We start from the raw sequence: 23,377 nt of genomic DNA on the forward strand, positions 1-23,377 counted from the left end.
ATACCCTTCAAGAAGGTCAAGCACCATAAGTTGCAGTACTGAATGAGTACACCAGTTCCTTCTGAGCCCACTTTGTTTTGGCACATTTTTCTAAAGATGAGAAACAATTTTCTGCCTTCATCCCAGGAAAAAGAAGCTCAGGAAAAGGCAACTCCTCAGATCATGAAGGATGCTGGAGTGAGGAAAACTGGGCTTTTTCCCAAAGTGGGACAAGTGGGAACAAAAAACTGAAAAAGCCTAAGCCAAAGGAAGAGTTTGTTTTCGGGTAAGTTGCAGCTTAACACTGTTCAAAGTTTTAGTTAGGTCAGCCTGGTAACTTAAGAGTGAATCGTCCTCGTTGCAGCCAAGTGAACTGCATCCAACACCCAAATAATCACAATTAGACAGAATTCTTGAAAATAACAAAACCTGCTGGGATGAGTCATGCGCTAGATACCTGTTGTTTATGTATCAAAGTAATTCCTTTGAGATCTTTCCTGGTTTACACCACTGTAAACAGATTTGAAAGAGATTATTTGCTCACCTCTGAAAAAACCAAAGTGCAATATTTACCTGCTCAAGAGGTGGTGAAGAGGATTACTTATATTTTCAGAGCACTTCGCGAGCAGTATTTAAAGTTCTATGTAGGTGTTCAGTCATCATAAGCAGAATTAGACTAGAAAGAATAGAACTCTTTGCCCTCTTGGAGAGATCACTTACAGAGGAAGAGTAAACAATGTTCTAATATTGGCAAATAATTATGATAAACAGATCATTTTTCCATTGTAGAGACAAGATATTTAAACTGTTCATGTACACCCTGAAGAAATTAAATATATCAGAAGAATAACTAATGATTACAAATGCATTAAAATTTAGCAAGGCCACACAGAATTACTATTCTAGTGTATGAATAACAATTTTTGTCAGAGTATTGCAGATGTGTTTAACTGCAGGCATAGTTGTTAAATCTGCTTAGCCATTCATACTTACTTGCAAATTCTTGAAGACTCCTAATTATCTGAATTCAGAGGGGGAAAATGAATTAAAAAGGAGTAGATTTTCCACACTTCCTGGTTAAAATTGTAATATGTTTCTTCTGTGCAGGCTTGTGGTAGCCTTTCCTATAACCTAGTCTATGGGAAATTTAGCTGCAGCTCACTTTACAACAAAGATACTAAATTGATGAAAATCTCCAAGTCTTGCTTGCTTGGAATAGTCAAGAAAAATTAATGGAACACTTCTTGTATTTTTAGTGCATTGTATATAAGTTTTGTAAATATTTTTTAAATTTAAATTGAAAGCTTGAAAAGTTCTCACACCTAATGGCGTGAAAACTGAATGTATCTCCTAGCCAAAAAACCCCTGTAGTTACAAATGGTTTATTCAGAGTAGCTAGGAAAATTGTGTAAATGGTTAATTCATTTGACAAATACTGTTCTACCATCATTAGCTGGCTGGATGGGGAAAATACATACTCACCAATCTTGCTTCTTGATTCAGTCGTGTCATTAATGAGTATTACTTAGTGAATTCTGTAAAGGCAGAATCGCTAATTTGTGGAGCGTAAGTGCTGGAGAAGGTATCCATTTCCCTGTTCGTTGCCATACCTGATCTTCTGGCTACTTGAAGAGCTGGTTTTACCTCTACCTGCTCCTCTTAACTCCTTCTGCTCCCTTCAGAATCGCCTTTCAGCCTCATCTCATGTAAGTGTGTAGGGGGGAGGGTCCTCACCCCTTCGGAATTACGTCTTTCTCCCCACATCCTCCTACCCCCTCCACCCGTAGCTGCCCACACGTCCCCGATGGTCCCCGTCAGGTGTGCTTTGTCCACGTGCAGCCCACTCCATTGCCGAGCAGCGCTCTGCCTGCGTGTGTCTCCTGGCAGGACTGGGCTGTACAGCTTGAAGACCTCAGCTCAGCTACGTGTGTCTAACCAGGCTTGTGAGATGCTCTGAAAATTCATGACAATGTGAATGATTTTTTTTTTTTTTTTTTTTTTTTTGTAAATAATGAATAGCTGACATAGTGATAGCAGCACCCACCGCTGCCTCCATGTCGCACAAGCTATAAATTACTAGCCAGGATGGCAGCTCGACTGCTTTCAGGGTTGGGCCTTCCCAATTAGAGCTGCAGCCCTTCATATGCCCTTGGGGCAGGTGGCAACAGGCAGCGGGAGAGGAGCTGGGGCTGAGGATGGAATTGCATGACAGCTGTCAGAGCAGAAAATCAGCTTGTTTTGTGGTTGTCAGGGAACATCCGCATGGAAGAGAAAGGTAGCAGTGCTGAGCATGACTAATGTCAGGTATCTTTGTGATTTAAAAACAAAACAAAACATGTGCACGCACGCACACAAAAAAAAATACCGCAACAAACCAAACCAACCCCACCATGCACGCGGTCTGCCAAGAGCCGAAGCTGTATTTTAAGATGGAAGATTGCTTACCGAAAGAAGTAATGATTACAGAGATAAAATGAGGTATCATTGTGTGTAGCAAAGCTTTCAGAATGCAATTTGTTTGAAGTGCTGCTTCAGAGAGCAAAGAAAAATGCCATGTTTCTTGTGATAATTCCAAGTGTACAGTGTGTAAGGGCCATCCCTCCAACAGTTATGCCAACTTTCGTCAAGTTCAGGTTTTCCATAGCAAACAATTAAATACGAGTACAAAATGTCATTGTTCCCCCGTCATTGACAGTGCTATTTATAATCTGCCTAGCTGTGCACACTGCCTTTTATTAAAATACAATTCTTTCCTATTCTCCTGCCTGGCTGCAAAAATTTGCTGGAACAGAGTGCTTATGCAAGCCAGCGTAGTCATTACAGCCAGAAATGCTATGCCATACCATCCTGTTAGAGTGGTTTGTTTTCATCTGGCTATTAGGAAAAACAATACCGTGTATGTGAATTTCTTGAGTTGTAAGCAACCTAGTTACAGTCATTCAGGTTGGTCTGAAGTATGAGGGATGTTGGGTTTCATGAAAGCATGAGCTAGCTGCATTTTTCATCTCGCAACAAATAAAATATGAGAGGAGAAAATATAATCCCCCAGAACAAATACAAAGCTAATTCCCACCCCAAAGCATCAGGTTTTAGAATATCCCTAGAAGATTGAATAGTTTGACATTTTCTTCTGGTTTGAATTGTTGTTTTCATTCTGGTGTAATAACTTTTATGTGAAGTTATTTTATTGGTTTGTTTATTTATTGGTTTTATTGTCTTTTTTTCATTCCCCTCACAAAACAGACGAATCTCCTTTATGAATCTGTGCAGCAGAACTAAATGTCACCAGTATGATGCTGATTTATTTCTTTTTTCTAATTTTAATATGTGCAACTAATGTAATCAATTTGTACTGGATTACAAATGCAGAAGCTGAAGTGTACATTCTCATCCCAAGTTTGGATTAGTATATACTAGTTTGGTGTTTACAGTGTGCGTGCACTTACCTCTTTCCCACTCTCTCTAGGTAGATAGGTATGTATATACGCACACATGCTCCTAAACAATATTTTTTTCTCCAGAAACAGAGTTACATTTAATTTGATTGATTTTGTTTCCCCTTTAGCTTAGCAAAGTTGGAAGAAGAATTTGAAAAGAAATTCAACAGCCTTCCTCAATACAGTCCTATTACCTTTGACAGGAAAAATTCAGCTGTTCCGAGGAAAAAGAGAAAGGTTGGAAGCGGCTCATCCGAACAACCAAAATCCAACAAAGGTAAATTAACATGTGCAATACATTTTTAAGCAACAACAATGCTATGACAAGCGCAGGAATTTATACGTTCTTACTTTACTGTTATTTGTGAGAAGTGTGAAGTCGAAAATATTTTTCTAGCACTGAAGTTAGTTGGTTCTCACCTGGGTTAGTTTTCAGGCTGCAATCTTCACTTCTGATTTTCATGCGGAGTAGAACTGGTTAGAGTTTGTACGTGAAATATATTCCTCATAGCGAGCAAATTTATCAAAAACATGAATATTTGTGAGGTAAGTGAATTTGACGAGTTTTCGCAGGAGAAAATGGGGAAAAAATGGCAGACGATCAAAAGGTTACATTTTGACATTTTTCAAAACGTAGTTTTATGCCAGTTTCCATTTCACTGTAATTTTAGGCTCTATAAATTAAAACATAAGATACCAGAGGTGTCTGAAGGAAACATTTGGATTTTTTTTTTCATCAAGATTCTAACTCTCTATCGTAACTTTGGAGCAAAAATGTCCTGACACGATAAAAAAGGTTAGAGGACAGGAAAACCAATTCCATACCCAGCTTTGTTGCTGATGCTCTTGAAGGGAGAAACTTATGACATATTTGGCTGTTTTGTATACAGACAACCTGTGACACAGAGGTGATAGAGAAGTGAGAATATGGTAGGGAAAGCTGCTTTTAGACTGTGGCAGAAGTACTGATGCATACATACAGAAGGATCACAAAATGAAGGAATGACGTACCAGTAATTCTACAAGACAAAAGGATGCTCAAAAGAATCCTCATTGTGCACAGTTCACAATGTGAAGCTGGTTTCTTTTTCTGCTACTATGGTAGTTCCACTGACTGACAGGTTTTCAGATCTAATATGGCTATTTTCACCAGGTGACCCTGGATTAGATCTATGCCTTTTGAATGCTTCACAAATTACACACATGACAGTATGCAGGATTGAGCAGCTGTTCTTTTCTAGTGCATGCCAATTTTGGTATTGATTTTTGTACTTATATAGTTAGACGTGGAAGTGTCGCTTTTGCAAAATTAGACTTCTGCTAATACCAAGTGAGTTCTGACTTCAAATGCCTTTCATTTTTTTATGCTATGTATTTGACAGAACTTCTTCAACGAGCATGAATTAATTGCTTTACAGTATGATAATACAGTGGTTAATTAAGCAACATCTGTTGGGAACAAGATCTCTTCATCTACCGTGATCTGGCAGTTGAAGTTGTAATAGCAGCTCCTTGGATTTCTCGCTACAGTATTTACCTGTTCAAGTGTCTGTATGTTTAAAAAATTTGCAGGCCCTACATTGTTTGGGAATAGCATGCTAGAATGCTACCTCAAGTCAAGTAGCCCAGAATGGCATTCTGCTTTTGGCTAGGTTCATATGCAAAAGCTTAATTTTTATCCCTGTTTGCATCACTTAAAGAGCTTTGGAATATATTTGGCCGTGCCTCAAGGGAAGGTCAGAAGCATAACTGCAGGCAGGCTACAAGCCTGATATAAGTAGTTTTGGCACAGCCCTTTGGAGGAGGCTACGGAGTATTTGCCTCTAGCTGACAAAAAGGCGTCTTTAAACTAAGCCAGCTGATTTGCACTGAAGCAGATGGTAAACAGTCACATGAACTTTTCCACTGACTGAGCTGTGGGGTTGCAACAAGCAGCCCCAGGGCAGGAATATCTGATAGTGACACTGTTGTTTCTGTAGTGAACATCTAACCGCAGCCCCAAACTAAATCCAGACAGAGCTAGTGATATCTGCTCCTAATTTCAACCAATGTTGAATTTGCTCAAGTTACCCCAGCAAGCTGTCAGCTTGTGTCAGTCATTCCAGCTCCCTGGAGAGTGAAGTTCAGCTCTCAAGAAGTAGCTGAAAAACTTTCCGACAAACTATTTTTCTTTTGGAAAAGAAAGATTGCTAAAAAGTAAACATTCCATGTCAATGGGTCGATTTTAACTTGTTCTATTTTGTTCAGATGCTTAAAATTAGGGTGTGAGTTGTGGCTTTGAAACAACCTGAACCAAATTGCATGCAAGCAAGCTTACTAGCTTAATAGGGAAACTGATCCAACTGAGCCAAACATTCATTAAGCTGAATCCTCAATTTAATTTGTGGTGTACTGACAGGCCATTCAGCCTTGTCATGCTGTGGCTTGCCTGTGAACTGTGGCGAGTCCAAAGATGCTTAGAGAATACTGACCTCCAAAGGTGTTAAGCATACAGGTCTGCATACCAGGCTTCTGCGAGTATTGCAGGAAATGAAAATGGCATGTTGTTCAAAATGGTGGAGCTTGGTTTGGAATGGTTCTGGGTTTTTTGAATTATCATGGTTTTTTACACCATCAGAATTAAACAAAAGTAACATCTTATTCTTGCAATGTGATGAGTGCGAACAGTGAAGGGTCAATATAGTCTTACCGGTGTGACTGTTGGGATGTAGGAGACCTTAACTTTGTTCTGCTGTGCTCTGCGTTACCGCGTCATGTGGAGTTGTTTCTGCTGCTTTGCTCTTCCTTGGCGTTGTCTCTGTCTGTAAAGTAATTAGAAGAGATGTCCAGCACAAATAGTGCCTGCTAGTAGTTGGGGCCTCTGCGTGTTTCCAAATGCCAGATAATAATCACTAGGGGTAGGTTTAGTAAACACTTCCCTGCTTTTTATGAATAAGCATGTGCAGGATCATAAACTTCCCAGGCATTCTCAGTTCTCAGATAAGTACTTAATTTTTGCAGTCTACAGATCAGTGCCTACTAAATTATATACAAAATCTGGAAAGTAGGTTGGAGTACTGCGCACTGAACCTTCCCCGGGATGTTACGTGAATAAAAATGGAGAAATGTTTTTGTTTGTTGGTTTTGGGGTGTCGTGTCCCCCCCCCCCCCCCCCCCCCCCCCCCCCATAACTAGGGCTGTATGCCTTAATATGTTTTGTTTTGGAGTAAATGGTGCCAGATTGATTTTCTGTCAAATATCATTAACCTATACCTACAGGAGGCCTGATCTGCTACCTAATTCAAACAGCCAAGAGTGCCAGGATGTTTTCTTACCCCTAAGTGGAAAATGAGTGGGTCAGTGCCCACTGACTCCTTCCATTGTGCTTGTCATGTCCAGTCCTCACTTCAGCCGGTTCTTTTCATATAAAAACACCTGAAGAACCCTGTAATGTGAAAGCTGTTTCAAATGCACATGTATAAGGGAAAATTTGAACTTTCTTAAATGAGAGGCAATTTTTTCCCCAGAGCTTTCCAAATTGTCCAGATTCTGCTCCTCCTGAAATTAATGGGGTCTTCCGTCAGTGAGAGCAGGATTGAATAAGCCATAATGCTTTGGCAAATTCTACCTCAAGCATTTTGAACTGGGAGTGTGCATATAAAATAATAATGTCATAAAATGGCTGAAAAATACAACTACACTGAATCAGTGCAGATGGCCTGCTCTGACATTTGCTGGAGCTGTGACCGATTTCTTTTTTTTCTTCTTTCCAATGGCATATGTGCCAAAACATCCCACCACACAGAAGTCAGCAGTCTGCAGTGAGTCACTAAGCCGCTTGTATGCAAAAATGAGCAACAGGCATAGTCATTATTTCTGCCTTGTGCTGTGAAGAAATGCTCACTTATACACTAAGCACTTCACTAAAGCTTTCATTTTGGGAAGGCAGGGAGAGGAATGCATAGTGTGCTTTTATTTGGGAAAGGGATTGTCTACAATTTTTTTTTTGTCTGTGGCCTCTAGGACTAGAAATAAAGCATCAACTTAAAACGGATGCTTCTTTGTGGCATTCCTCTCGGTCTTAGCTCAGGGGTTTTTTTTGCTTGGATCAAAGCATTCAGATGCCTGGAGATCGCATGCTGTAGTGTTCCAAAGATCATGACCTAAAAATACAGCATCTTCCTCCTGAGAGATGCAGAAATACACAGACAAATCTGTTTGTCCTGGTTTTCTTATGATCATGTTGAAGTGTTCTCTATTTGATCAGGCCCTTTAAAATAGGGAACTTTGTCGGAACAGAGGGAGCATATGTGCAGAAATGTGGAGGAAATGCAGTTATGGTTCATTATGTATGGTGGGTTCATTTTCTTGCCTGCTGCTTTCTGGAGCAGCTGCCGTTGGCCATAGCAAGTATTCCCAGGAGGGATCCTTACCGCCCTCAGTGAGCACAATGGACAAGCCAGGGATTAGCAGGTGTTTAAATTCTGTGGCAACTGCTGAAGTGCGAGGGAAAGGAAGAGCCATGTCAAATATTTCCAATAGAGAACGAGGAGCAGGAGAAAAGAACTTACTTTACGCTTGCAGATGGCTGTACAACAATAGCATGTAAACTAACATTAAAAGTTTTTTTTCAACTTTCTATATGAATCACATCCAGGGTCCGCTGCCTAACAGCAAGCCTTTTAGGTTAGTTAGTTTTTCCAGTTATGGATTTTGTCTGGATTGAAGGTTGACGAGTGGCATTTGTTCGAAGTCTCAGAGTACTTGTCTGCTGTCCCCATGAAACAGGTGTAGCCGGGCCCTCCGTCCTGTGAACTCCTGCATGGGTGAGTGTGCCTAAACTGTGCCCCTGGGGCACCTGCTAGTGGAAGCCTGAAAAGGGATATTAGCTCTATCCCAGCCAAAACCAGCACATGATCTCAGGAATGCCCCCTTGTTCAGCCTTTCCTACATGCACATGTTCTCTCCGGTCCAGACTACATTTTGCCTTCTCCATATTGGTTTAGTTCAGTTAATTTCTATTAAAAGAAAAGCTCTGGTTTTCATACCTGAATATGCCATGCACAGATCCTGTATTTGGTAGTTCATTGGCTTAGGCCTTAATCTAAAGGCAGGATGGGATGTGGCCATTTTCAAAGAGCTGCCAGATAGTCTATTCAGCAATTACTAGACAATTTGTATGTGTAAGTGTGAGAATGATTGATAGTAATTTGGCTTTTCACAGAGCACAGTGAGCATATCCTCTAGTTTACATAGTGCAGGCAGGGAGTGTGGATGAAGTTTCTCATGGAGTCAGAAGTTACATTCTCAGGTCTGAGTATGACATGTTGACCTATTTAGCTATTAGCCCATCTTCTCTTTCACTGCATTCATGGCCAAAGGGTATTCAAGTGTAAATGGGCACTGCCTTACAGGAATAACAGCTAAAAGGGTAGGAAATTGGAATTTTTCTTTTGAAAAGGCAGCTTCTCTTGACCCACTGAAGTCAGTGTCCTTGGATTTTTCATTTGGGAACAAAATTTTACATGGAAGTGGTGTGTGCCTCAGAGTACCCTGCATGTCACAGGTACAAGCTTATGACAAGGGTGCCTTGGATGGTAGAAAAGAGGTGAAAGACATGTTTACTTCATGCAATGCTTGCCATCTTTTTTTTTTATTTTATTTTTCATCTCAGTTATTCTGCTTAAGAGTTGCTGGCACTGGCTGAAAGTCTATAATACTGATTGAAATGGTCTATAGGGTGCAGGCTGAGCTGTAGAAATGGAGACTTCTGTGATACTATGTAATGTGTTGCTTATTCCAAGCACCTGCAAAAATCACTAATTTTCTAATTTTTAAAAAACAATAAAAATGTCATAAGAATCATCTAGTTATGTACCTCTGCCTCTGTCTTCTTGTGGAACTGTTGTGGGAAGACAGTTGATGTGGATGAAGTGTTTGACCTTCGTCTTCAGAAAAGCTCAGTCTTTTCACTTAGGCTTTCCCTCAACCTGCCCGAGCTTTTTCATTCCTTGTTTGGCATTTTTATTCTACTGACACTAGACTGCTTTTCCAACTCTGTGATACTCGGGAAGCTATTGTAAAATTTGCACAACAACACTTGAATCAGTTTGAGTGAATATGGCCTCTTCTATGGAACTTTATGATATTTTCTGTACAAGTTCTAGTGAAGCTATTCAGATTCAAGCTGATGTTGTCTAAGATGGTGTCTCGCTTGGACTTCGCTTGGTTTGTTGTTTGACTTCTAGGGGTTTGGGAGATTATTAATCTTTTCCCAAAGTTTTGATTTCTTCAGTAGTAAAACCCAAGTAGCAGTGAGCCACAAAGCCAACATGTACAAAATCTTAGGGTTTCTGTGCCTGCTTCTGACTGGATTTTAGCTTTCTCTTAGTAATTTTCAATATTACTTAAACAGCCTAGTGTCTATGAATGGTTTTCTCCTCATAAGACTAGATCCTTCTTCCATATGCTGCACACTTTCCTCCTTCCTTCCCTGCGTATAGAGAGTCAGTGGTGGCAAATGGCAGATGCGTGAGGTAGACTTACCTTGATCATGTGTTAGTACATGGTTGCAGTTGTGTCTCAATAGCCGATGTATGTGTCTGGTTCCTTGTAAGGATGAGGAGGAGTGGAGGAGGCTGGTATTTGTGCTGGGTAGAATCCTATTCCAGGTCAGCTGCAGATGGGAAGGACACCCTCTTGCTAGACTATAAGCCATCTTGTCACCTGCAGTACATCTCATTACTGTTTGGGACGGTCTGTTCTGAGCTAGCCTGAAGACTTGCTTGCCTGCTGTATCTTTGGAAATAAGATTTTAAAGTGGAGTTTCTGAAAAGTAACTCCATAAAAATGGCTTTGCAGTGTAGAGATCATGCATCTGTTACATCTTTGATCTGTTATGTCTATGTTGCTGTTGTATCACTATTCTGTTAGCGAGACAAAGGATAGCTTCTTGATGACCTCTGCTAGTGGCATACTTGTGGTCTGCTGTCACATAAGATGTCTTCCGAGTACTACTAGTAAAGACTCTGCTATCAAAGCAGGAATGGTACCATGAGCTGGGTATAACCTCACCTTCCTCTCCTGGGAGCTTTTACTTCTGCACTTAGTATAAACTCATTTCTGGTCACCAAAAAGGCAAAGGTAACTCTTGCATTCTGTGGTGGGTTGGCCCTGTCTGGTAGGTAAGTCCCCAGCCTGTCACTTGCTCACTCTCCCCCAGTGGGTTGGGGGAGAGAACTGGAAAGGCAAAAGCAAGAAAAAAACCTCATGGGTCAAGATAAAGACAGTTTAATAAGTGAAGCGGGGGGAAGAAACAAGTGATGCAAAAGCCAGCACTCGCCAACAACAAACTGATGCCCAGCTGGTCCCTGAGCAACAGCTACTTTAGAAAAAACTCTCCCTCCACTTTTATTGCTGAGCGTGATGTTATATGGTATGAAATACCTCTTGGTCAGCGTGGGTCAGCTGTCCCAGCTATGTCCCCTCCCAACCTCTTGCGCACTCTCAGCCTACTCGCTGGGGTGGCAGAGTGAGAAAGAGAGATCTTGATGCTCTGTAAACACTGTTCAGCAGTAACTAAAACATTGGTGTGTTACCAACGCTGGTTTGGTCACCGGTCTAAAACACAGCACCATCCAGGCTGCTATGAAGAAAGTTTACTGCATTCCAGCCAAACTCGGTACACATCCAAAAGAGAGCGTATCTTAAACAAGCAAGCAAACCCCTTGGTTTATTGTATGGTTAAGCTTTCCTAAGGTCATCATTCTCCAAAATGCTTTGTATGCACTTAAGCATTGGGAGCTAATGGATTGAAGTACAGCCTGCTGAAAGCCTCCAGAGTCCATTCTGGGCAGAAGGTCAGGTTCTGTGCTTCCCCATGAAATGCAATCCTGTATTAGTGGAAGGGGAGGTTGTATAGTACATACTGTGACTGTTGTACCCTTTTTAAAACTGCTAATTAAAAGTATGTATTGTTAATGTTGTCTGTAGGTTCATTCCAGTCTCAGAAAAAGACCCTATTCCACAAAATTGTCAGCAAATGTAAGCACAGAAAGGAGAAGCTTAATGTTCCGGACACAGGTACTGGTGCATTACTTAGTTAAGGTTTTGGGACACCTTCTCTCTCAATTCAGTCTTGGGGAAATGCTTCTAGACTGAGGCTACTCAGCTCTCTAGTCTTTGATTGCTTTGGTCCCTTATTTCCCTGTCTGCTTTGATTCCATTAGCTCCTGGATCCAGTTGATCATATTACCTTATTCCAGTATGATGCTGGTTTGGTTTAATTGGCATCTCCCTTAATTACAGTTTCCCTGCTTCAAATAGCATGCAGCAGAGCTGACAAAGCAAGGGCAGTTCTGCAGTTGGCCCTGAACTCTTTATCTTCCACAGCAAGTAGCTCTAGTCCTCTGGTTGCTCTTACATCCATCCCTTCTATATCAGAGACTGTATTATTTATCCCTTTGCCAGAGCTTTTATCCATGTCCCTATCTCCTCTCCCTGTGATTTTCTGCTGTCTAGAACTTTGCAGACTGCAGCTGGTCAGGATGTAAAAGCTTGTTTCTGCACCAGCTCTCAGAAATACTAACCTAAACCAACCCTCCCTCTGTAGAAATCTTAACCAGCTTTCTGTTTGCTTCAGATTGAAGATGACTTTGACAGTTTTTTAAGTTACATCCTGGACTTGCTCTGCCCTCTGTCCTGCTGGCAGGTCTACAGAGTCTTTTTTTCTTGTTACAGTATTGTGGTCCTGCATACCTACATACTCACAACTCGTGGGGGCATTTTCAAGTGTAAAGTATGTACAGGATTATAGCTTAGCCTGCTTCCCTGACACCCCCCCCCCCCCTTTCTTTTTTTCTTTTGTAGTCATGTTGCCCACACTATCCAAATCACACCCAGGCTGTTCCTTAGCCCTTCCACAGTGGAGTTCTCTCCCACATTGTCCTTGTGGTATAGAAGAGCCTCTCTGGTTCTGCTTACTTCAGTAGCTCCATGAATTTCTTCCACTTTTTTCCTCATCAATATCTGTCTCTTTTTAAGATAATAAAATGACTATCCCCATCTCCAGTTCCCCCAGCTACCTTTATGCTTAATATCTTTCCCTAAGGCTTGGCCATGTCACTTCCCCTCCTTTCCTGATGCTATGTTTTGTGTCCTCTGTGGTGCATGTGCACTATTTTCCCACATAGGCTCTGCCAGCTCTGCTGCATTCAAGTGTGCAAATATTTTGAAATTACTTGCGCTGTTACGTTGTATTTGTACAACAAACATGTTGTGGGAGTCGCTGGTGAGAAGTAACTATCTTGCTTCCATGCTGGTGTGAAAAAGGCATCATACATTAGACAGAGCTTTTATTGGGTTCCGTTCATATTTTTGTCCCTGAATTATTAATACACCATGTAGACAAATTAGTAAGAAAGATGAGTGTTTAAATTCTCCTATGGGAAAAGAAACAGAAAGCATTTAATACATGATAGAATCAAAAATACAAATATCTTAAAATCTGCAGATACAGAATGTGGCTAAACAAAATGTCAAAACCTCCATTTGGTTAAAAGAAACCAGCCTGTTTTGATATGGAGTGAAGTGTGCACTGTGATCAAAGATTCAAGCCTGGCAAGTGTTGAGTACCCTGGCCTGGTTCCAGCACAACACAGAGGCATGTCCTTGGAAGTTAAGCATGTGAATAACGTCATCATGTCTAAACATTAAAGATGTGTCTGTGCGTTTACTGGAGTAGGGCCAGTTTGCTAAGTTCCTCCCAAGACTGAAGCAAAGACACGAGGAGCTTAGCAGTATTACACAGCTCACATAGAAATCATCAAAGGAAAGACAGTGGGTATATATATTGGTGGGGAACTGCATTTTCTCTAAGTTAGAAAGGGGAGAAAATCTGCAGTCTTGCCTACTCTTAAGTGTACCATGTAGTAACACTGAAAATAAAGTGTTGATCAGAAAAGTGCAGTGTAGGTATGGCCTTGGCATGTAGCGTACAGCCTCACCATCACGTGCTGCCTACGTAACTTCATCCTTTCGTGAGTTCCTAGGCAGCATGGCCCTAAACTCTTTGACTCCACTGTCCCATACTCTGCAGCATTCAAGCTGGAAATCCCAGCATCTTCATTTCAATTCAAATATACAAGGATTTAGTGAATCAAAACACTAAATTTTACTCCTTTTTGTGGTTAGTCTATACTTGTGGTGAGTCACAAGTCTATATGTGTGGGTTTGGATTTTACGGAGTTCATTTTGCTGGAGGAAGGAGCTTGAATATTCTGACAGCTGTAGAGGAGACACTTGGAAGGGTTGCTCTCAGCATGGGTCATAATGGATTCATGTTTTGTCATCTTGAGAAGTGTGTGTCTGTGTTTTGAATGAAGAAAAGTAAGTGCAGTAAAGGCAAATTGTGATGTGATTGGATCATGTTGTCTGGGTCTGTCTCTGGTTTGAGTATCTGAGTGGATTTTGACTCCGTGTGACCACATTGTGCACAGCCATCAGCAGTGCAAATCGCCCTACTACGAGTTTGCAGGTGTCTACAGAGATACAGCCCAGTAAAATGACGAGCGGACATGCCACAACCCCTGCTCCTCCTAGCAGAGAGCACACAGTAATGCTACTGAATATATTCAGAGAGCACACAGTAATGCTACTGAATATATTCAGAGATATGTCGCTTCCTTAGGAAGGCTGTCAGAAGCACAGCTGGACCCATCCCTCTTTGGGGGGTTTGAACACCACTCAGCTGAGAGATGTATTTTCTTCCACAGTCAAGGCTTTCTGGTGGGAAGCAATACTTTAAATAACAAGGGGTAAGTCACAACCGTTGACTCCTTGCAGGTACATTTTATTGAGCCATGCTGAGGGTTCTTGCGTGGTTTGTGTAACAACCAAATACGGTGTTGGCCTTTGCACCAGACGAAGGTATACACCAGTCTTAACAGTAGCTGATGTGCGAAGGAGCACAGCCTCCTGTGGCTGGTAGAGCTAACTGCCTGCTACCGATCATCCACCAGCTCTCCCACACGCACATCAGTCTGTACAGCCTTAGCACGTACGTTTGAGCAAGAACAGAAAGTGCAGAAAATTAGCAGAATGACGTTTTTTTTTTTTACTTTCTGCTGAGAAAGCCGTGTTGTGCGGGGCCTGCAGTCCAGAGGGAGCCAGCAGCTCTGTGCCACCGTGCCTTTGGCATCCATCCAGGCTGGAGGAGGGCTGGGTCAGCATGGGCTCATGCAGCAGAGCTTCCCATCCAGGCGGCTGTTCCGTACACCTGGCCTGACTGTCTGCTGCCTTGTCAGCCGGTGTCGCTCTGCTTGTTAGTCCCCAGCCCTTGCTGCAGCTCCGTGTGCCACCTGGCCCCGTGAGCGGTGTTGCAGCAGCAGAACAGCTGGAGTGAAGCCTTTGTACGGTTTCTTCCAAGTTAGGTTTTATGTCTGCTCGAATAATGATCCATGAAAAAGTCAGTGAAATGATTTCTCATCCCAATGTTCGCTAAGACTGCTAGAGAAGAACAAAGCAGCTCTTCCCTTCAACACCCACCCTCCACCCCCCCAAGAATACTCATTCACTGCTCACACTTAATCCTTCCTTCTTCAAAGCTGTATGGCAGCAGTGTTATGGTGAAGTGCTAAAGAACTTACTTTGGAGCTGGAGGAGTTAAAACACAGAGGGGAGACTCTCAAGTCTCACTTCAAGGATTAAGAAACCTTAAAACATGGAGAGGGAATATGCTTGCTGCACCCTGAGTTTGTCAGCCACCTTCTGCTGTTCCTTAGTCAAACGTGGCAACATCCTGCAACTAATCGGTTGCGTATTTTCTTAGTTTTATGTCTTTAATAACTATCACCTCTTTTTATTTTTACCTTTCAAAATCTTTTTCTTATCTTTAATTTCTTAAGCTTTTTGATTCATACAATATGAGAAAGAAAACAAATGTAAAAGGGAGCTGTCTGCTGTATTGACCAATCAAGTTAATTTCCAGTGACCTGACATGGCCTGCAATATACAACACATCAAATTAAAAACATAACAAATCAGGTTTCGCTCTGTTGTGTGTTGTTTATTGTTTGAAATCATGTCTTAAAATTTTTATTGAATGTAAAAAAAAAGTGACTTGTAATACTAATATTAGAGCCATTATAAACTCAATCAAACTAGAATTAAACAGCACTGTCAAAGTGCTATCTAATTAGAGCAAATCCCCAAATCAGAATTAATAAATAGTATTGGACTACACCCAAACCATTACATTAATACATAATCAAAGTTTATGAATTCCCAAATAAGAAATCTAGAGAGAAAGCTGCCCATTTAATTACACATTCCAATTAAGATTTTGGTCTCAGTCAGTGCAGTCAGCTTATCTGAACATCTCACTGTTAGCCCAGTTGAGTTACTTGAAGGTTACATTTGCAGTCATTGGCGCTTCTACTGAATTGGACTGTTACGGGACAGATCTTTTCTTGTGATTTTTCCTGCTCTCTTTACAAAAAGTTTTACAGCATAGCTCTGCTCTGGAAAGGTTAGCAGCTATAGCTAAACACTGAGAAAAGCTAATTGAAGCTGTGTGCTTTTCTTCAAAATAAAGAGCGTGCACAAGTTCAAAAATGTTTTACAAGAGAAGATATGAAGGCGAATTAAGAACATAAACAAATCAAGGTTTGAAACATTTCCAAATGTTTCTACACATATGTACTAGATCGGATTGTATTCTTATGCCATAAAACATTAAAAGGTCCCTTCCCATTTAAAACAAAAGAGCAAAGGGCAACAGCTAACAAGATAAAATGTGTTACGGCTATTCTCTTCACCCAGTCCACGTCCTCTCACAATTAACAGTTAAAGAAGCTAGCAAAAGATAGAGGTTATATTAACCATATCTTTGAATAGGAAGCTCATTAAATCAAAAATACCAACAATAAATAAACAGTAAATACACACTAAAATGAAAGAGGGCAAAGTCCATGCAGACTGCTTGGCTGTTGTGTGCGGTTTGTGGAGTTGGGTGCTCCTGCGTGACACAACCAGTCTCAGTGTAGGGGATTGGTCTTGTTCAGTGCTGAGCCCTTCTGAAAGAACAGTTGTTAGCACTCCAGCTTGAGTTTTGTGCATGAAATTTTTGCTGGTCCTGCCGCCCAGAAAGTGAGCAAATGGGTCTTAAATGTATCTGTAAAACGGGAAGAAAGATTGAAATAAACTGCGGGGAAGAGAAAGCGAACTGTAGACACAGCTGTGAAATATATAAAGGACTGTGGCAAAGAGATGGGGTATAACCTGACGGGTGGTAAAGAAAATAATGAGTTGAAAATGCAGCAGGGGAGATGAGGTGTAGGCATTAGGAAAAAAAATGAAATAACTCAGGATGGCAGTGCACTGGGAAAAAATACCCTGAGGACTTGATGCAGATGCCATGAGTGCTCCCAATTTCAAAATGGGTTAGACAGGCATCTGTAAGAAATGACTTGGGCATTCCCTTTGCTACCGGTAGTCTCTTTCTGACCCCAGCTTGTGGTGATTGTAGATGGGGTAGGCCTCATAATAATTCTATCACAGGAGCAAAAAAGATGTCCCAGATTGAATTTATGGACTAGTGATACCCTATGGTGTCAGACTGACGGCTATGCACTGATCTCAGACTTTGGAAGCTTAAATACATTTTGTGGTTGCTGTCTGACCAGTTTCTTCATGAACAAGATTAAAGCGACTGTTCAGTCGCATGAAAATTTGTGATCATCTTCCAGTTCAGGGCAGAAGGCTGCTTTGAAGCACCAACACTGGTACTGTTGAGAACGATTCAAATGATTCTTCCTCACTCTCTGACTTTATGTAGGCAGTATTTCCATCACAGTATTTTATCCTGTGCTTACTTTCTTTTTTTAGCATTCTTGTCTTCAACTGTGATCCAGTTCTGCTTTTGTATTTGCTGCCTTTTGGGTGTTTTTTAAGGTTTGTTGTTTTGTACAAGGCAGCATTTCCCTCTGCTTAGAGGAGACGACGTAGAGTGACTATATATAGAGAGAAGACTGGGGGTTAGTCAGTAGTTTCTGGATTCTGCTTGTGAGTCCATCTATGAGCTAAGATGACCTTACGTGAGGACCATTATTGTTCTTTAAATACATTTTGTCTCTTAGCTACTTGCTGGCATCTTCTGTTGCAGAGTGTTTTATACAGACTACTGTATAAACTGCTACTGCCCGTCTCACAGTTTCCTTTACAAATATTAGAAACTTGAATCCCCTGGGATATCTTTAAGAGCTGATGCTACTATTCTTCTGCAAATATCTGCAGCATTCAGATCATATCTTGCCATGGGTTATGCTCTGAGTACCTGTGAGGGAACGCTTTATGTAGATAGATGCAAAATGGTAAATGAGCATAGCTAGTAGCTGAATTATTCTACGTGTAAAACTGCATTTTTGTCCTCTTTCAGCCATACTCTTAGAAGACAGAAATTCCAGTGAGTCTGCCTGGAAGAATAAAATTTCTATATCTGCCCTAAACACTCCAGAGCCAGCAATGATGCATGAGCCTTTAGTTGGCAGCCAGAAAAGGAAAGCGAGGAAAACCAAGATCACGCATCTTGTCCGAACAGCAGATGGTGGAGTGTCACCAGCGGGAGGGACACTGGGTAAGGAAGTTAAGAGTTTAAATCTGCTAAAATTGAATGGTTGGAGAAGGTTTTGGAGTATGAGCAACCTATCAGGGAAGTATTTTTCAGTTAGCTTGGTTTCATAGCTGCTTAGAAAGGTCATTCTTTAAAACACAGGTATCAATCAACTGGAAAATCGGTGAGTCCATAATGGCCAACTTTTTTGGTTTGAATGCCCAAATCTGTCTTCTCTCCCTGGATGTTTCTCTCCAAGAACTGAGAGCTGATACAGAATGAAATGGAAAACAGTTACCTTTCATAATTTGTTTCCAGTCCAGCAAAGAAATGACACTGCACCTACTTATAGGATGTAAAAATGAATTCCATAATATGACAGTCAGTGCCACAGTCCTTGCAGGGGTCCTCTGCAGTTAAGATAATCTTCCGGGACTTCTGTATCTGAAATGTACACAAAAGCTCTCTTGCCTGACCTAAAAGATCAAACTCAGTTGAATGCAAAATCAGTAAACTGCTTCATAAACCTTAGAACTGTGCTTCTGCCAATAGCTTGGGTCAGAAGAGGTTGCAGTATGAATTGGATTACACTTGCAAAATCGAAGTCCTAAAGGCGAAGATTCTGTTAACACCAGACTAGCATCAATGGGCTGCTGTGAATTTAAGTGGTAGATTTGCAAGCTTAACTTTCTTTTATTGCAGAGGAGAAGCCAAAAGAGCTGCCACAAAATACTCTTCAAAAAACATCAAGTGCAGAAACAGATTGCAACAGTGAATGCTCCAGAAATGCAGAGACAGAAGAAAATCATAGTATTACATCAGATATGCCAGCGGTGTCTGCATTTTTTAGCTTAGCTGCACTGGCAGAAGTAGCAGCCATGGAAAACGTACACAGGTATGGTTTTCTTTTCCCCTTGTTGTCTAAGTGAGTAGTATGTGGCTGCCAGCTTGTTCAGAAAGCATGTGAATTGCAGACTGTTTAATTTGGCCTGTGTTTCCTCTTCCACAGCTTTCTATGAATGTCTGTTTTATACCATTTGCTTAGCAGTGTTAAGTCTTCACCTAAATGACAATGTGATCTATTTCAGTAGTCAGTAAAGTGATCCTCCTTGGTAAGCTTGCCTACTAATTTTTGTGTATAAACAGGTTCATATGTTTCTTGAGAACCTAATGATTGAGGGTTTCTAATTATCAGGTGCCATTTGTCAGATAACATCAGATTTAAACAGCTGTTGCATGCTGATTTGCATTTTTCAGTGGCCTAAGACTGTGGAGAGAATTTCATATAGCTTCAGCTGAAGTTTTTATGCTGAACGTGGCTGAAGGAAGCTAATTTGTTATTTTTACTCTTGTGCCTTGTTGTGTAGGAGGCAAAGCGTCTGCAGAATGTCATAGGGCAGAACAATTCTGGGTGATGGAAAGTCATATTTGGGTTGGTCCTCTCAGTTACCAAGTAGGCCATCTATACAGATAAGGTGGAGAATGTGCAGGTTATGTAGGTCTGTTGGATCAGCTCAGCGTGGTCAGATCCTGCATCCTAGACCTGTGATGGGATGAGATCAGTGACAGCAAGTCCTCCTTGGCTCTTAATTACCCAGTATTGTTCTTGGATGCTGCAGCTTATTGGAGGTGAAACCCCATCCTTTACTGCAGTGGAAAGTCAGTGAGGAAATGCTGGGACAGTTTGAAACAATCACAGCCTCAGCAAATGGCATTTGACAGATTGCTGGCTGCCTAAGAAACTCCACGAGGCAACAGTTGATGAAACCATTCACAAACTCAGTTTACTGTTGATCTCATGGCCCCCATCGACCAACCCAGTCCTGTGTATTCAGGCTGTGCATCAAACATTGAAAGGCTTTTTAGAAGCTCAGGGGCCCTACAAGAAAAAAAGTCAGGTGAACCCAGCCTGCTAGCTCTTCTCTGGAGAAGCTGTTGTCTTGCTTAAGCAGTGTTGTTTTGGGTGAGAAGTGTTTTCACACTGCAGTCAGCCTGGCCTTTCCTCCCAGCCTTGCAAAACAAGTGTCTGCCATTAAAACAGCAAAAGGCTGAACTCGTTTCTGTCATCTTCTGTGGTCAGAAGCCACGAAGTGAGACTTGGGGAAGTGCTGTGCTAAGCTCTGCTCTCACTCACACCCTTGTGGTTTCATTGATTTCCGTTAACACTGACCAGAATTGCACAAGAACAACAGGATTCGCTTCGCTGTGGTTTTTTCCCTCTTTGTTCCTCTAAGAGTTCTTGTCCTCCTCTTGTCCATATTGAAGTGAGCTAATGTTTTACATAGCCTTCTGCTTGGGTCTGTCTTTAATACTCCCACCTTTTGTCATCTCATCATGATGATGCTGCTAGATTAATGCAGCACCTTCCACGAGGCCTGAAAACACCAAACCAGCAAATGTCCAGCAACTGTTGCAAACTCCATCTTGTAATCACCCCGGGGGGAAATGACAACAGGGGAGGGCTCTTTCCGAGTAGAAACTTAGCCGTAGCTCTCGCAGGCTTGGCAAATGGAAGTCAAAACAGAAAACTAAATCTGATGGGCTAGGTGCTCCTCTCATTTCTACTGTCGACTGTTTGTTATCTTTTGCAACTCAGTTCTTTATTTGCAAATAGCCAGAAATGAAAAGAACAGCATTAGAGGTTTGCTTGATATGTTTTTTCAGTGTCTGAATTTAATTATTAAATAATTCTACAGAGCCTTGAGCCGTGGAAGCCAAACTCTTTTTTAACTGTAATTAGAGCTTATCTGGAAGTGACAGCGTGGTTTTCAGTTGAAGCTTCTGTTTAGCTTTATTTACCTTGAGCATACCCCAGTTAAGTGCTGTAAGCCTGAGCTGCATTTTGTGCAAAGGCCACTTCATTGCACTCCGGTTGTGCGGAGCACGTTAGTACCTCCATTTCTGCTGGGGTCTTAGCTGTGAGGTAAAGTGGCCCTTGCGTAAATAAGAAGTGGGCCCCAGATTTTCATTGCTGCAAATGACACATACTGTAACAAAAATAGAACCTGACTTGTGAGATTAGATAACAGGCAGTGACGTGCTTTGTGTATGTATTTTAAAAGACAAGCTGCAAAGGAGCTCTCCCAAGACCATCTGCTACCATGATTGATGTTGATTTCCAGCACATAATTCTGGCGCAGTTTATTTTTATGATACCCTGTGCCAGGGGATCATTTGTAAATTAACGCTGCTGTAGTAATGAAAGAGATGTTGTGCTGGGCTGATGAAGTGTTAAGTCATGAAACTTGGAATAATCCCAATGTGCAACTCTGCTGTTGGGTATATTTCCATATTGCTTAAAAGCTGGCTATTGACTCGCATTAACATGGCATAGGCCTCTCTGGACTTACCTTCTTTTGCCACACATGAGCTGCACTTTCCGCTTCTGAGGGCTGAAGTCACTCCCTTACAAAATGAGTAACAGCACTTGTGCGCTCTTAACTTAACTCTTCAGCCATGCATTTTGGTTTGTGTAGTCAAATACCATCATGTCTTGGTTTTGCCTGACTTTGCATTGCATTGCAGGTTGCCCTTAGGATATTGTGTTACTGTTGCAGGAATACCTCTAAAAAAAGCATGTAACAGCAGTATGTGGACATCTGTAGCAGCAGGGAGTGAGGGTGCTGTAATGTTGGATGTTAAATCATATCATGTGCAGCTTTCCATCCTTTCTGGTCTGATAAAAGCACCTCCAGTGCTCCAAATAATGATGGGTGGCTTTTCTTTTCTTCTTTTGCAGAAGTCAGAGGGCCACACCTCTCCCACATGACGGACAGCCAAATGAAATGTCTCAGGCTCCAGTGCTTATTTCCTGCGCTGACCAGTGAAGCTCCACTTTATTGTAAAACATTGTGCTTTACCTAATATCCTAGCCTTGTCTTTACCAAGGGAAGCTAGTCAGTCCATATGATGGAAACTATAGACTGCAAGCAAGTGCTTATTGTTCTGAGTGGCCCAGAATTCACTGGAAGCCAGATGTTAGCAACTTGGGCCAGGTCCTCAAATCGGAACCCAGTATGTAGGAGGGTGATATTAATTGTCTATTAATGAACAGAAATGGAATGATCCCAGAGCTTGCTTTCTATTGAAGGCTTTTAAACAGTAAATAGGTGGTTGGTGTGAAAAAGGCTGCCTTTACTGTTAGCTCACACAGCATCTCTTTTACCAACCAGAGAGTACGGCAACTAGTTTCGTATAATACCTAGTTATTCTAAATGAAAATGAAAAAAAAAAAAAAAACAAAAAAAACCAACAACAACAAAAACACTGACGCACTGCACTAGTTATTATTAGATATTCTTAGTCATTTTTGTACATGAAGATTTAAGTTCTAAGATGGTTTATATTAATAGGTTATGCCTACGTTTATATTGTAGAATGAATTTAAAACCTGTTCCAGAGAACTCAAGGCAGCCTGGACAGATGTACCATTGTTAGCGATGTTTGGGCAGCCATGTGGTCCAGATGTTCTGCACTTTTATATTTGCCACCAGAGTGGTAGAGTTTACTGGCAAAAATTCTGACAGGCTATGTTTGGGTTTGTTTCTTTTTAATTTAGCTTTGAATAACCAGGATGTTGTGCATTAGAAAAAGGAGTGTTGTATGGAAAAGAAAATACTGCAGATAATTGACTTGTCTTTCATGCCTTGGAGGGTTCCTTTATTTTTGCATAGATACCTGAGCGACTTGGTGAAACTTTCCTGTAAACAAAAAGTACTGCAAATGTGTTTTTCAAAAGTGACCTTAGTATTATTTCACCATTCTGAAAAACCTAAAACCGTGACTTTTCGATATACATATACACCAATACACATACCTTTTACATTTTACAGACACTGGCATTGTTGTAGTTACTATGCACAGTCCAAATCAGCTTCAGAGTTTGCATAAAGGGCCAATTACAGTTTGTGTTGGTAAAGTGGCAAATAGTATACAGATAAACTACAACCGAAGAGTAACGTTTCACTGAATTCAGACTACCAAACAGATCCATCTGCCAGTTTCTGTCTTTGCTTATGTTCAATTTTTGTGTTTTGCTCTCATAAATACATCCCAAAAGCAGGCGAAGTGTATCACTTGGCCTGTTCTATTCGCTATCTTGACTTACACTATTGTATAACCAAGCATTGATTCCTACCAATAGATGCAAAATGATCATTAGTAATTGATCTAAAGCTACAAATTCAACAGGGTACTTCTTCTATAGCACAAGATGTTTCCCTACTTTTTGCATTGTAGCACAACAGTTTACCAAATTGGACTCCAGCAATAATTTTCTATTAGTCTTCGTCATACCGGCTGAACTTTTGATAGTATTAGATTGAGTTTTAAGTTCTTGGAGTTAAGTCTTTAAATGATGCGAGTTTACATCATT

At 41.1% G+C, this 23,377-nt stretch overlaps 1 protein-coding gene across 26 annotated transcripts in view; it reads left to right on the plus strand.

Moving 5' to 3' along the window:
• BBX (BBX high mobility group box domain containing) overlaps positions 1-22,218 on the plus strand; it is a 143,251-nt gene extending 121,033 nt beyond the window's left edge. For 23 of the 26 annotated variants that reach the window (XM_030019660.2, XM_030019640.2, XM_030019642.2 and 20 more), the window contains 6 exons: positions 127-265; positions 3,545-3,693; positions 11,388-11,477; positions 17,830-18,027; positions 18,706-18,898; positions 21,743-22,218. In XM_030019660.2, coding sequence (XP_029875520.1) covers positions 127-265; positions 3,545-3,693; positions 11,388-11,477; positions 17,830-18,027; positions 18,706-18,898; positions 21,743-21,830 — 857 coding nt within the window. In that variant the 3' untranslated portion in view covers positions 21,831-22,218. The remainder of the gene's footprint in view (positions 1-126; positions 266-3,544; positions 3,694-11,387; positions 11,478-17,829; positions 18,028-18,705; positions 18,899-21,742) is intronic. The other 3 variants (XM_030019635.2, XM_030019637.2, XM_030019639.2) reach the window with 3 other exon arrangements.
• Positions 22,219-23,377: the final 1,159 nt, after the last annotated feature.

The sequence above is a fragment of the Aquila chrysaetos genome, chromosome 7 (genome assembly GCF_900496995.4).
Source record: "Aquila chrysaetos chrysaetos chromosome 7, bAquChr1.4, whole genome shotgun sequence".
Taxonomy (NCBI): Eukaryota; Metazoa; Chordata; class Aves; order Accipitriformes; family Accipitridae; genus Aquila; species Aquila chrysaetos.